The sequence below is a fragment of the Pantherophis guttatus genome, chromosome 1 (assembly GCF_059756535.1).
Source record: "Pantherophis guttatus breed Tessera chromosome 1, ASM5975653v1, whole genome shotgun sequence".
NCBI lineage: Eukaryota > Metazoa > Chordata > Lepidosauria > Squamata > Colubridae > Pantherophis > Pantherophis guttatus.
In genome coordinates, this window is record NC_142063.1 from 483,904 (window position 1) to 497,761 (window position 13,858).

At 54.1% G+C, this 13,858-nt stretch overlaps 1 protein-coding gene across 1 annotated transcript; it reads left to right on the plus strand.

The window, feature by feature from the left end:
* Positions 1-8,371: 8,371 nt before the first annotated feature.
* Positions 8,372-13,412, plus strand: OCEL1 (occludin/ELL domain containing 1). The gene is made up of 5 exons (XM_034425866.2): positions 8,372-9,749; positions 10,241-10,425; positions 11,126-11,297; positions 11,396-11,446; positions 12,820-13,412. The coding sequence occupies exons 1-5, from the start codon at positions 8,634-8,636 to the stop codon at positions 12,937-12,939; spliced, it is 1,644 nt and encodes a 547-aa protein (XP_034281757.2). The 5' UTR covers positions 8,372-8,633; the 3' UTR covers positions 12,940-13,412.
* Positions 13,413-13,858: the final 446 nt, after the last annotated feature.

Here is a 13,858-nt window from a genome sequence, read left to right on the forward strand (position 1 = left end):
CACAACTGACCAGGCTGAAAGGTGATGGGGCAGTTGGGGGGGGGGGCTCTGTGGGTTTGTCTGTGTATGTGAACCAAACAATCAAGGGAAGCCAAAAGGGGGTTGATTCCTGGGGTAGGGCAGGGCACGGGAGGGGAAGGCAGCAATTCAGGCTTGATCGCCCGGGTTCAGGTGGTGAATGTATTGTGAGAATCTGCCTCAAATGTTTTGTGGAGATGAAACGAATATTCAAACAATCTAGTCAAAGTTAAACCTTTTTTTAAAATGGGAAATTATTGTCTCTTGCCCCAGCTGAGCTAGTGGATCTTCCTGCTTCTGAGACGGGATGGGCACCTCTGGTCCCCCCAGTCCTCCAGTCCTCCCCCTTTCATTCAATTCCAATTCAATTCAGGGCCCCCAACCCTGGCCAAAACCCAGGTGAGGCATGGTGGCTGCAGGCTATGCTAATTCCTCCCTTTATTTCTCCCATCAAGGGGCAGTCAGATACAGACTCTTGGCAAAAGGAAGCTCTGCTGAAGCCGGATCAAGGGAGACCTTCCAGCTTTCTGGGCCTCTGGAGCCCAAGGCCAAAGCTGCATCCATCCCATCCAAGATGCCAAATCCAGACAAAATCCACAAAAGGCAGCCACGCTCCACTCCCTAGGAGAGGAACTGGGGAGCTCGGGGTCTCCCTCAGGGGTTTTTTTCTTTTCCCTGCAAACATCAGCAGGAACCCAATAGGGGGTGAAAAAAGACTAAATTCAAATTGTAGCCCTTTGCTGCCCTCTAGTGGGTGATCCATTACAAGCCCTAATCACAATTGACTAGCATCTGTTAAGGTCTCTGTATGGATCTTAGCGACTTGAGAGACGTGCGGACTTCAATTCCCAGAATCCCCCAACCTGGGAATCGAAGTCCACATGACTTCACGTTGCTACGGTCAAGAAACGCTGGTCTAGATTGTCATTTGCAGCGCTGGAGTTGGGCTTCTGACTCACTTTTTAAAGAGATGGACTGTGGGGTTTCTGAGTGGACATGTGGGGCTCAGACCTTCGTGTCCGAGGCCTCACTTTAATGACGTTAAGACTTGGGGTCGTTGCAACACAAACAGCCTGAAATGGTCCCTTTTCCAGAAAAGCTGCCCCAAGTCGGGTGGCATGTATGGTTTTGAGAAAGACGCCATTCAAGTGACGCTTGAAGGGGGTCTTTGGGGGGAAGGAGACCCCCAAATTCTGGCTGCATTTTGGCTCAGGGATAGAAACCTTCAGGAAGTATTTCCACTGGCGGAATGAGAATCTGCTGTCTCAAAATCACAGGTTTTGATGGTTGTTTCTTTTCAGCTGTGCTTCCTCCAAGGTCCGTGGATGGATCTCACTTGCCAGGATGGTCCCTCCAGGCCAGGTTGTCTGAATGGGGCTCCTGTTCCAGGGTGCAAACGTGCAGCCCTTGCATATCTCAGTTAACACCTCATCAAATATTGTGAAATGTGATCTGGGGCTTGCCGTTGTGTGGCTTCTAGGCTGCAATTCTAACCCTGGTCCAAGGCCAGCTGAGATGAAGGGAGCTGCCTTCTCAGTTGCTGTTTCTCGAGGGAGCTGCCAGCCTCCCTGGCCTGGAGGGGTCCTACGATTGGGCAAAACCAGGAGGGGGTTGCATTCCTCTTTGCTTATGGGAGAAATCTTTCCAAAGGTTAGAAGTCGGATAATTCACTACAGTTCTATGAAAATAAAAGTCTCGGCCACCTCAAATGGTTGAAGACAAATAACATTTTCTTTATTTCACTTAGAATATTTATTTTATGCTTTTCCATTCCGCTCTCCAGAGGGCAGCGGAGATGGACAGGAGCAGCTGTGTGTTAGCAGGAAATGAGCCCTTTTCATTATCCGAGGGCTTCTGAGTGGGGGGAGGGGTGGGGAAGGGGCTGCTGCTGAAGACTTTGGCTGAGACCTTTGGAGAGGGCTGGGCACGGGATTGGGAATGGCTGGGGGGATGAATGGGGGTCTAGCCTCGGGGTGGTGTGTTGGGGCCGGAGGATCCCAGCACAAGCCAGCAAGGCAGAGAGCAAGAGGGAATTGGCTTGCCCAGGTGTCCAGAATAACAGTGTCCATTGTGTGTGTTGTGTGTTGTGTTGTTATTGTTTAAGCCGAATAGGTTACAGGAATCAAGGGTCCAGTTCTGTAGGCTCTGTGAAAAGGGAGCGAGGCTTGGCAATCAAACCTTTTTGAGGCCACCAGGGAAGGACATTTTGTCAGGTGGGTTTGTCTGGGCTAAGGCAGGGTGAGGAGACGTGTCCTTGGTCTGGCTGGGTTGGTGGGTCCTCTGGAGGGTCTCCCTGCTCTGGGCACCCTGCACCCCAAAGCCAACCCTGGATCCTTCTTTTGTTGCTGATTGGACTTAGAAAAACTGCACGTTGACAATCCCTCTGGGAGACCCACAAAGATACAGTCGGACTCTCCCGGCAGAGAATCCCCTTCACAAATGCGCTGGCATCCCTGACTCCTCCCAGGGGACACAATTTTAACCCTTTTTGCTTGTTTCACATAGAAAACTCTCCCCCACTCCCAGGTTTGGGGACCTGCCTTGTTTGGGGAACTTCCTATCATTGCCAGTTGCCTACAGCAGAGGCGGGTCTGATGCTGAAGGGGTGGCACGGTCAGCTGTCCACAGGATGGAGGGCAACCAGGAACTCCTTCGCAGCAGCCTCCGTCCACCAGCTGGACTTGGACTAGGATTGTGAGGGCCAATTCCAAGAGTGGAGGTTCAGGGATGCGGGCAGAGGTCCCAGAGGGGAGATGAAACACCTGGGTAGTTTTGCTCCCGGAAGAGAAATGCAGGTGGGAGGGCAGCTGAGAGGATCCACAGGTTCCTTCGGGCTCCTTCCTGTATCCCAATTTTCCGAAATGGAATGAGCTGGTCGTGTCTTTCCAGTCTGAGCCATTGGCTGCATTAACCTCCCCCCCCCTGCCTTGGGAAGGATGTAACTTGTTTGGATGTAACTCCCGTTTTGTCCCATCCCTGCCGGGAAATTCAGCCGATACAATTCCTGACCCCTCTCACTGTTTTCCTCTGGTCCTTTCATGTTTCTGTTTTGCCTTCCTTCCACCTCGTTTTATAAAATCACACCGAAATATTTTTAGAGGCTTATTTTAAATGTATTTTCTCACGAATACTCCAATTTTATATGCATTTGATTCTGACAAATACTTTTCTATGCATTTTGATACTTTTTGAGCCAAGGATGGCTTTGTGTAAATGGGAAGCGTGCGGCTGGAAATTCGGCAGCCGGGTTCCGTCTACACCCCAGTCTGGAAAATGTGGATTGGGATGAAACCCATTTGAGATCGTGGCTAAGCCAAGCCGGCTCCTTCAGCATCCTGGCCAACCGCAGGTTTAAGGAATGGCGAGGAGGGCTTCTCTTCGCTTGAATGCTGCTTCTGGTGTATCGGTGTCTTTTTTTCCTCCCTTCTGATATGCTGAGACTCCCCCAGAGTGTGGTGCTAGTTACGCAACACCCAAAGGATCTCAGCGAAATCAATTGTAACCGTTACCCCCCCCCATGATGTTGGCAATTTTTTTTAGCCTCGTGTGAAATAGAAACGCACTAAGCTAACACCACCACACCCTTAACTCTGACGCTTTCTGTAATCAATGCAAATACTTTCCTGCAGTGTTTTGTATTTTCTTCCTAGGTAGAACTTGATTATAGTAAGAAATAATTATGATATGGAAATGATTGAGGTTGATTCATACACAGGCAGTCCTCAACCTACAACCTTCGTTCAGCAACCATTCAAAGTTAATATTGGCATTGAAAAAAAGCACTGACTTACGACTGGTTCTCACTCAACGACCGTCACCCTCTTGGTCAAAACCTGGCAAAGCCCTTGGCAACCGGCCTGTATCTGTGACGGTTGCGGGTCAAGTAATCGCCGCTTACGACCTTCCCAGCCGGCTTCTGACAAGCAGAGGTCACGGGAGAAGCCGTATCCGCTTAATGACTGTGTCATTCGCTTAATAACCGCAGGGATTGGCAAAAAGGTCGTAAAATCAAATTGATCATTTTTGGTGTTTTTAACAGTTTATAAGTTTTCCCTTATTACGTACATAAGTACTTAGTGAACAGTTATTGTCTGGGTCAATTAATTTATATACCATAATACTTTTCCCACTCCTAATTTCTACCTCTGCTGTCCAAGCATTTATACATGTCCAAGTCCCATGTTTGAAAATATTTTGTATCTTCCTTTTCTTTTACTTTTCATGCCGATCTGTCCATTTCTGCGCAATGTAAATTTTTACATCATCCTCTGTGGGTGTTTCCTCATTTTCCCAGAACTCCACAAATACAATTCTTGCTGCTGTCAAGACATGTAATATTAAGTATAAGTTCCCTTTATCATACTTTTCAGGTATTATGCCTAGCAAAAATATTTCTGGTTTATAATCTATATGTTGTTTTAACATTTTCTCCAATTTTTCTTTGCTTTTACACATGGCCACCACATGTGATAAGACTACCTTGTTTAGCAACAGAAATGCTAGTCCCAATAACAGTCATAACTCGAGGACTACCTTAGGAGCCTACCATATGAATCATTCTGAATGTATTGATTTCCAGTGGCGTCCCAGAGGAGGTCTCCCTCTGTGAGTCACGGCTGAAGGGTGAATCCTCCCCCCCCCCCGGTTGAGCCCCCCAAGCATTCATAAACCGTCTTAAAGCAAGCCACAGTGTCTCTCTCCACGAAAACGACGGGCAGTAAGCAAAGCCGCCTCCCTTCTTGGACTTTATGATTTAGACCCGGAGCACCGAAAAGGACTCCCCATTTTATTTTGCACTTTGATCTATGATTTGGGAGTCTCTTTCGGTTTTTAATTTTTTTAGGCCAGAACAGGAAATCCTTTCTAAATAAACACCTGAAAGGCAGTGCGGTTTTCCGTTTCCTTACTCTGAGCGCCGAATTTCATTTCTTTTAATTGTGGAGTTCTACTTACAACGGCGATTTACTCCAAACACAGGAAGAATGATTTTTAAAGTAGTATCAATATTCTGCCGGTTCTTAGGGGTCAGGCCTTTCCAGCTGCTGGGTTTTCTCTGTGAGGCTGCCCAGCCATTTGGAAAGATTTCCATGCCGACTGTTTGGATGAAATGGCAGGCAAAGAAACTGCCCGCTGGACCGGCCAGGAAGCGTGGTCAGGGCTGCCGCTGTGCGGGTGTTGGGCCTCCCTTTCTGTCCCATTCATAAAACGGGGAAGCTTTCCATACAATTGTAGCTTTCCGTACAATTCAAATCTGACGGGTGAGGTGGGTGGCCTTGTGTCCTTGCCAGCTCCTGTGAGGAGGTTACAGGGCAGCGCTGCTGCTTGGCCAGGGACCCCAGGCGAAGTGTGTGTGCGCGGAAGCTCCGGGCCCAGCTAAGGGCCAGTCGCAGCAGGAGAACGCGGGAGCCAAGAAGAGCTGGGATCCGGAAAGCCCTTCCAAGGAGCCAGCGAAGCGACCCGCAGAGACTCCGCTGTCCCAGTGAGGTGAAGCCGCGGGCCTTGGAGCTCGCAGGTAGAGCAGCCACCGCCGGGAAGGCTCCCTCCGGCACCTGCTACCGCGCCCGATTCAGCCGGCGGCCCCACTTCCCTGAGCCCCGCGAGGCTGCGGGAGGCTGGGCCGCGTCTTGCCTGCCTGGGCCCTGTAAGAGGGTCACCTGTCCGCCCCAGCCCTCCCCTCCCCTCCCTCCCCTCCCCCTGCGCCGCTGCTGCCCGGGGCTGCTCCTGGCCGGTGGGCTCCCTGCAAGGACGCTCCGCGCTGCCCCGGCCCGGCTTCCCTCCCTGTTGCCCGGAGCCATCGGCCCCCGAGACCGCGGAGCCCGGAGGCCGCGCGTGACTGCGGCGCCGCTTCTCCCTCCGGCCCGAACTCGGTCCGTGGGCCAGCGCGGGGGCGGGGGGGAAGGCGGCGTCCCCTTAGCATTTCTTTTTAGGATAGGAAATAAATGTCTCCATTCTTTTAATTGCACCCTGTGGTTTGTCTTGCTCTCTTGCAATCCTCCCTCCCTCTTCTTTCTCTCTCGCTCTCTCTCTCCTTCCTTCCTTCCTTCCCTCTCTTTCTTTCTTTTCCATGGGCCATTAGGAAGGAGGGGCAGGGGGCGATCCCCCAAAGGAAAGGATCTTCTGTCGATTAATTGGAGTGACATCTGCTGTCCTGAAAGGAAAGTTTACCTGATCTGGCTGCTCTCAACCTCTTCCTGTCTGTGGAGGAGGGGATTTCTTAGGATTTGATTGAGTTGCTGATATATTTGCCAATTTCCTATCGTTTTCACCCAAAGGGTCAGTGGTGGTCAAGCATTCAAGCACCCAGATTAAAAGACAGCATGAAGAGAAGAGAAAAGGAGGGAAAGAAGCCTTCAACCCCTTCACTGAATTGAAAGAGAATTGAAAGTTGAAGCCTTCCAGAGGGGGGAAATCCCCCCCAGGGTCTCCAGAAGCTCTTTGGGGTTGGGGGGGCTGCAGGGAGGGTCTGATCCTGGCAGGATGATCTGCATCTGCAAAAGCCCCCCCAGTCTTAAAAGCTGCAGGTGAGAAGGACTCTGCAGGCAATCCACACAGACACACCTGGGAGCGCAGGGCAGCTGTCCACCCGGGAAGGCCGCCTCCCTCTTTGTCCTGCCCATTTTCCCTGGTGGTCAAGGCCGCGGGATTCAACCTGAAGGCCGAGCTGGACCCACACAAAGGCTGGCCCCGATTCACCCAGGGCCTTTCCATGGCTGGGGGGGGGGGAGAGGGGGACTTTGGATTTCAGATACCCCTAAGAGTTTCCAGGCACCCAGTTCAGCCCCTGGAAAATGGGTTCTGGGGCAGGGAGAAAACTGTTGGCAGGAGCTTCTGAAGGGGCCTCAGCCCCCTCTGGACACAGAGCCCATCTTGCCCCATGGGACTGAGAAGAGGTGGTCAGAGATTGAGAGGAGACCCGTCCTCCTCCTCCTCTTCCTCCTCGCCTTCCAGAACATGGATCCATGGGTCCCTGCAAAGTGGCTGTTGCAATCGAGACCACTTGGGCAGTGCCACATGGGCATCTTGGTCCTGAAGTAAAATTAAGGAATTCAGGGCTGGGAAGCCTCTTTCAGGGGCTCCTGCCTGGCGCTTGCCCTCTGCCACTCTGGGCCTGGCACTTTTCTCCAGGGCAGCCTCCTGTTAATCATTAACCTATGTGAAGCCCGATAAGATGCCCGCTTGGAGCCCAAATCTTTTGCTGCGCCAGAGCCGGCAGAGCCCCACCAGCTCAGAGCCCTCCCCCCCCCCCGGCCAAAGGGAGGAGGAAGTTGCGCGCTTCCTCACTGGCCTTTGAAGTAGGCTCAGCTGGGCCCTGATCCCACCACCCTCTTCCTCTCTGGAGTGGGAACTACAAGCAGGCGGAAGGTATGGGGGCCATCGGGGGGGGAGGCTCCAAGCGTGGGGCCCTCCAGCCGTGTGGTGGGATGAAAGTAAACATCTGGACGTGGACTGAGAAGGGGCAGCCAGAGGTGGTCTTGCTAGGAGGGTTTCTTCCTCCTCCTCCTCTTCCTTTTTGTCTTCCTTTTCTTTGTCTTCCTCATTCTCCTCTTCTCGGTCTTCCTCCTCTTCCTCTGCCTCCTCCTTCTCCCCCTCCTCTTCCTCTTCCTCTTCCTCTTTGTTTCCCTCTCTTTGTCCTCCTCCTTCTCCTCTCTGTCTTCCTCCTTGGAGAGCTTCCAGTGGGCAGTGGGTCTGGCAGAGGGATCAAAGGTCAGGTGGAGAGGGTCAGAGCAGATGGACCAAGGCAGGGGCTGGGATTCTTCCCTGAGGGGAGGCACAGGCTGACTGGACCCCGCCCTGGGCCGGCTGGGAGGCCAGGAGAGGCGGAAGCCCTTGAATGCACCTTTGTTTCACCTGTTCTCCCTCTACCTGGAGCTCTTCTGAGATCCTTTCTCAGCCCCCCCCCCAGCAAACGAACAGACTCCAGGCAGCCAGCAGAGCCAGCGGAGTTGGCCTTTGCCTGATGTCCATCGGGAGATGCCGGAGGCAGAGCTAGGCGAGAGCCATCTTATAATTGGCACGATTGGCACTGCCAGCTGCCCTTCCCTCTCTGGGCCTTTGGGCAGGGCTGGGTCTGGGAAGGAGAGGGAGGTGTCCCGTGGTCACCCCAGAAAGGGGGCTTGGAGGTCCAGTGCTGGCTGCCCTTGGCCTCCTCCCCAGTGGCAGGGAGGGGGAGGCTACCAAAAGGGCATCAATACCCGCTCTGCTCCTGCCTTGGCTGCCCTCTGCTGCCCTGAAGAGGTGGGAGGGTGGGGGGGGGGTCCCTCTTGGGACAGTAACCATCATATAATTGAGCGTCATAATTCCATTGTTTAGCTCCAAGTCCAACTGGTAAAAGCCACATTTAAAAACACACATTAAAAGTTAAAAGTTGATACAGGAAGTCTTTAGCCTTTTCTTAATGGACGCTTTCACCAAAAAGGCTAATTTCTTTTTTTCTTTCTTTTTGTTGTTAATTTGATTGGGCTTAAGAAAAGATCTCCCAGCTAGGATCACCATTTCTATTTCTTTATCTTTTCCAAATCAGCTGCTCCCGGCCCTGAAGACAAGGCTCGGCCAAGCTGTGAGGGAGGAGGGGAGGGGGAGAGAGACCCCTCCCAGGAGAGACTCCAGGGGATCAGATGCTGGGCTCAACCATTGAGAAGCCCTTTTCAGCTGGGGCAGAGAGGCAGCCTCTGGGGGGCCTGGGGGCAGACCCATGGCTTCCCTCCAGCGCTCTCCATCCAGGGCCACCAAGGACGCCTAGTTCTGGATGGAGCTCTTGGTCCGGCTCTCCAGCTGCTTCCCCCCAGGGTCCCCCCCACCGGTCAGCCCAGCCAGCCCTCCCTGATGGCCCTTGGGACCCAGAAGTGCCCTCTCTGAAGCCCATCCGACGTTTCTTTCCTCCGTCCTGGAAGAACACTTTCGGGAGACGGTCCCGAGAAGAACCTTCTCCCTTGGCCCCCTCCTCAGCGCTCCCAAACTCCCCACCCGCAAATCCAGGTCTGGAGGGTCCCGAGAGAACCAGCTTGGCTGGGGAGGATGGTTCCACCAGTAGCGAGAAGAAGACTGAGGAAGATGGTAAGGAACCCCCCTCAGATGCCACCACCTCTTCCAAGTCTGGAAAGTCCATGACAGTCACTAGCCACGGAGGGGCCTCCGCAGCTCCACCGGGATATGAGGAGAAGCTGGGGGCTTACGACCGCAAATACAGCTACCTGAAATCCTGGCCTGGCCTCCTGAGGCTTCTTGGGGGGCTGGAACTCATTTTGGGTGGGATGGCCTTTGCTTGCACCGCGGCTTACATCCAGAAGGACTATCAGTGGTCCCAACTTTATGGCAACAGCTTCACCGGAACGGACTACGGCTACTACGTCCCAATGACCCCATTTGTGCTGGTGGTGGCCAGCCTGGTGTGGCTGCTGACGGTCATCCTGCTGGCCCTGGGGGTGACCATGCACTACCGGGCCATCCTCCTCAACTCCCACTGGTGGCCGCTGGCCGAGTTTGCCCTCAACCTCTCCATGTTCCTGCTCTACCTGGCGGCCGCCATCGCCTACGTCCACGACATCAACCGGGGCGGCCTCTGCTACTCGGCCTTTGCCTACGGCCCCCTCATCACGGCTCTGTGCCAGGTCGAAGGGGGGCAAGTGGCCGCCCTGACCTTCCTCTTCCTCGCCCCCTTGCTGTACCTGACGGGCTCCCTGGTGTGCCTCAAGATGTGGCGGCACGAAGCGGCCCGGAGGATGCTGCTCCGGGTAAGACCCCCATGGGGGGGCTGGGAGGTCAGTGAAAGGGTTGCTGGAGGGCATGCATGGAGCTGGGGGGGAAACCTCCGCCTTGTGGGGGAGCCTCTGCCTCATTTGCAGGGGTCCCAGGTTGCAATCCTCAGGAAGGTGGAAGAGACCTAAGTGGGCAGCAGCCCTTCCCCCTCCCCCTCCCCCAGGACACAGACTGTGCATTCAGAGGGAGAGGGGGGCATATTGCGGGGGTCAGGAGGAGGGCCGAGAAGACGCCTGCAGGCCCCTCACATCCTGGACATACATTGTTCCAACTCTTTACCTCGGGATTCAATTTAAAAAAATTCCCAGGGTACTCAGTGCAATGGGGGGGGGGCAGGAACTGGGGACGTCTCCTCCCCCCTTTCCTCCTGAGCAAACGTGACCCTTGGGGAGAAAAGGCCTGGGGGCTACAGCAGGCCTTGTTCTCCTCCTGACGGGGGTGTCCTGGTCTCTTGGCCCCCCCACAGCTGAAGCCGATTCTGCTGCCAGGTGCTTCTCCTCAGCACCTGAGGACCCCTCGGGCCCAGGGACGTCCAGCCGGCCGGGGCTCCAGGCGCGTCGTGTTCTACGAGGAAGGAGGCCCAGAAGTCCTCAACAGCGCCATCCCGGTGGGGCATAACCCCAGACCACTTATCGTCCCCGATTACATTGTGTAAGTACCGGAGAGGGAACGTTTTAGAATAGAATAGAATTCAGAATAGGACAGGACAGGACAAGATTACAGAGTTGGAAAGGACCTTGGAGGTCTTCTAGTCCAACCCCCTGCTTAGACAGGAAACCCTGTACTGCTTCAGACAAATGGGTATCCAATCTCTTCTTAAAAAGCTTTGAGGGTTTGCCCTTCCTTTTGTTCATTTCAGCAGCTTTTCACTAGCTGGCTGGGGAATTCTGGGAGTTGAAGTCCACAAGCCTTAAAGTTGCCAAGGCTGGAGACCCCTGGATGCTACGGCCAAAGGCGTCCACGGCAAGGTTTCCAAAATCAAGATGTGCTATTCAAGTCCTTAATTTTTCAAACCCTCCCTGCATCCGGGGTCTGCCGGGGGGAATGTTCCGGGGTGCCCTGGAAGGAAGGAGTCTACGTGGGCGAGGATGGGCACCTCCAGAACCGATGCCAGCCAGGCTGGCTCTCTGCCCAAACCCCAATTCCAGCCTTTTCTTCAGCTCCCGATTTCTGCTGAGCTGCCCTCAATACTCCTGCCTGCAACCAGCTGCGGTGTCAAGCTCTTTGGGGGATCTCAGATGGTCCCCCCTTCCCTGACACTCAGACAGGGACAATTGCAGAACTGCCGTTAAGTCTCTCCAAGTCAGGGGCTGTTTTCCTGTTGACCCTTCCGGTTCTCTCCTCTGGACAGGAGGTACCCGGCCATCGGGAGTCCGGCCGAGCGTGAGAAGTACACGGCCATCTTCAAGGATCAATATCCGGAGTACCAGGCTCTCGTCCGCGAAATCCACGCCACGAGGCAGAGATTTAAAGAGCTGGATGCCCTGATGTCCAGATTGCCAGCCCATCCGCAGAATAAAGAGGTTGCCTGCATCCCCAAGACAATCCTTGTCTCCCCTCCTGAGTCTGCAGTTGTGGGGGAGGGTCTCTCTCTGGGCTAAACCTCTTTTTCCCCCTGCAGGAGCAAAGCCGCGTCTCGGCTGTCTGGAGGGCCTACAGAGGCAAGAAGAAGGTAAGGGGGGGGGGATTTCTCAGTTACTCAGCAGCTGAGGTTTCATGGGGTGGGGGTCTCTTTGGTGGTGTGGGAGCTGCCTGCCCCACTGAGTTCGTCTCCTCCTGCAGGGGCCAAGCGGAGCCCTCCTTCCCCTCGCTCTCCCCATGGCAGGTTGTGGCAGGGCCAAAGGCCGTCGTTCCTGGCCTGTTTGGGTCTGGGGGGAGGGGCTGCAGACCCCGAATGTGTGGAAACACAAGCCCCCCGAACAACAGTTGCACGTTTGAAAAGCGATCACAGGTCACCTTTTTCAATGTTGCTGCAACTCTGAACGGTTGCTAAACGAATGCTTGTTAGTCGAGAGCTGCCTGTACATGAGACGGGGGGGGGGGCCCACGCCAGCCCTGTAAACAAACAAACCCCTCCATGCAGGCCTCTAAAAGGGGTGGGGGGCAGCTGTGGCTGGGGGGAGGGGGAGATAAGTTTACAAGACCACCCCAAAGAAAGGAAACAAACAGGGTGCAAGGGAAGCCGCCCAAGAGTTGTCCTCCTGGGAGGTGAGGGGGGGTTTGCTATGTGCCCCCCCTCCCCTTCAGGGCAGTCCTCATCGTGCAAGGCTCAGTTTCAAAAACACTTTTATTTTGTTTATTAAATGTATATTAAATGAGTTAAATTTTAAATTGATTTTAAATTGGGTTGTTTTAATTTACGGCCAAAATATTTAATTATTTTAAATTGCTTTTAAATTTTGTATGTTCTGTTTTTTACTCTGGTTGTTCACCGCCCTGAGTCCTATTGGAGAAGGGCGGTATAGAAATGGAAACAAACAAACAAATAAATAAATAAAATAAGTATATGCCTCCCATCTCACAGCAACCGGGCAGCCTACAAGAGTAATAAAAATGATTTATTAAAAATAATAAAAAATAAAACGATACAGGCAATCCTTACAAACATTTGTTTAGTGATCATTCAAAATTACAGCAGTGTTGAAAAAAGGCAGTTATGACCGTTTTTCGCACTTACAACCACTGCAGCCTCCCTGTGGTCACGTGATCCAAATTCAGACACTCGGCAATTGATTCACATTTATGACGGTGGCAACGTTCCCGGGGTCACCTGATCCCCTTTTGTGACCACCTGACTAGCAATGGAGAAGCCAGATTCACTCAACAACCATGTTGCTAACTGAACAACTGCAGGCAGCCATGGCAAGAAAGGTCGTAAAATGGGGCAAAACTCACTTAATGACACTCTTGCTGAGCAACATAAATTTTGGGATGAATTGGGGTCGTAGGTCAAGGACTACCTGCAGTAGATTAAAATGAGGAAGGTTAAATGCTTTTGGTGCCAGCCTGAAGATCCCTCCTCCTCCCTCTGCCGCCCCCCCCCAGGACCCCTCCTTCCTGGAAAAACAGGAGCGCTGTGACTACCTGAGGAGGAAGCTCTCCCACCTCAAGGCTCAGATCCAGACCTTTGACGCTGACCGGAGCCAGTCGTCCGTGGCCCTTTGACGAGGGGCCTGAAGACCAGCCCGGCGTGGAGAATGGGCTTCGGACATCGGATGGCAGACCCAGCAGCCCTTTGGGGAAGGGGGAGGAAGGAAGAGGAGGAGGAGGAGGAGCAGCCGAGGGGGGGGGAGGGGGCTCCTTCACAGGGGTGACAGCTGCCCTATGGGGAGCGCTGGGGCCCTCCTGGAGGAAGCTCTCTATGGGGTGGAGGCCCTCCTGGTGGGGTGGGAGCAACCTGCATGTAGCCCCCATGGGCAGCTGCCCCATCCGTCCTGAGGCTCCTTCCCCAGGTTGAAGGTGGCTCTTTGGGGGACTTTATGCCTTCGCCCACCCCTGTCTGCTTGCTCTGCCCCCAACAGGAAAAGGGGGGTAGATGGGGGCTCTTCCCCGGAGCCTCGGGGCACAGAACCGGCCCCGTTTCCACCTTGTGCAGCGCCTCGCACCAATTTTCGAGAATAAAGAGTGGGCTGAGGAGACCAAAATGACTTTTGCGCGATTTCATCTTTGCTGAAAGAAAAACGGCCCCCCCAGAGACAGACTGGACTGGTGGGGGGGGGAGGGAGAGGGGGAGGGGGGACCAGGCAGTGGGGCAGTTTTGGGGGCTTCTGGCGACTCACAGGTGCTCCAAATGAGAGGCCTCTTCCGAATAAAATCCGGGGCAGGCAGGAGGTGGGGTGAGGACGGAGGGTCCCTGCTGTCTGGCCCTTCCCACTTTTTATGGGGCAGCTGCTGGGTTTCCCCTGGCCGAGCCTGAAGCGGAGCCAGCGGGGGATTTCAACCCTTGGCAACCAAGGGGGGGGGGAGAAGTGTGTGTGTGTGTGGAGGGTTGGGAGCCTGATTGCAGCTGCTGCGCCTCTGGCTTTGCGGGCGGGAGGGGAGGGGCCGGCTGGGGGCCCTGCCGCCTTCCAGACCTCCCGGGGCC

Coding starts and splice junctions, on each gene's coding strand:
- OCEL1 (XM_034425866.2), top strand. CDS start 8,634: ATGCTGGGCTCAACCATTGAGAAGCCCTTTTCAGCTGGGGCAGAGAGG. Junction 10,426..11,125: donor ATCGTCCCCGATTACATTGT/GTAAGTACCGGA, acceptor TCCTCTGGACAG/GAGGTACCCGGCCATCGGGA. Junction 11,447..12,819: donor CCTACAGAGGCAAGAAGAAG/GTAAGGGGGGGG, acceptor GCCCCCCCCCAG/GACCCCTCCTTCCTGGAAAA.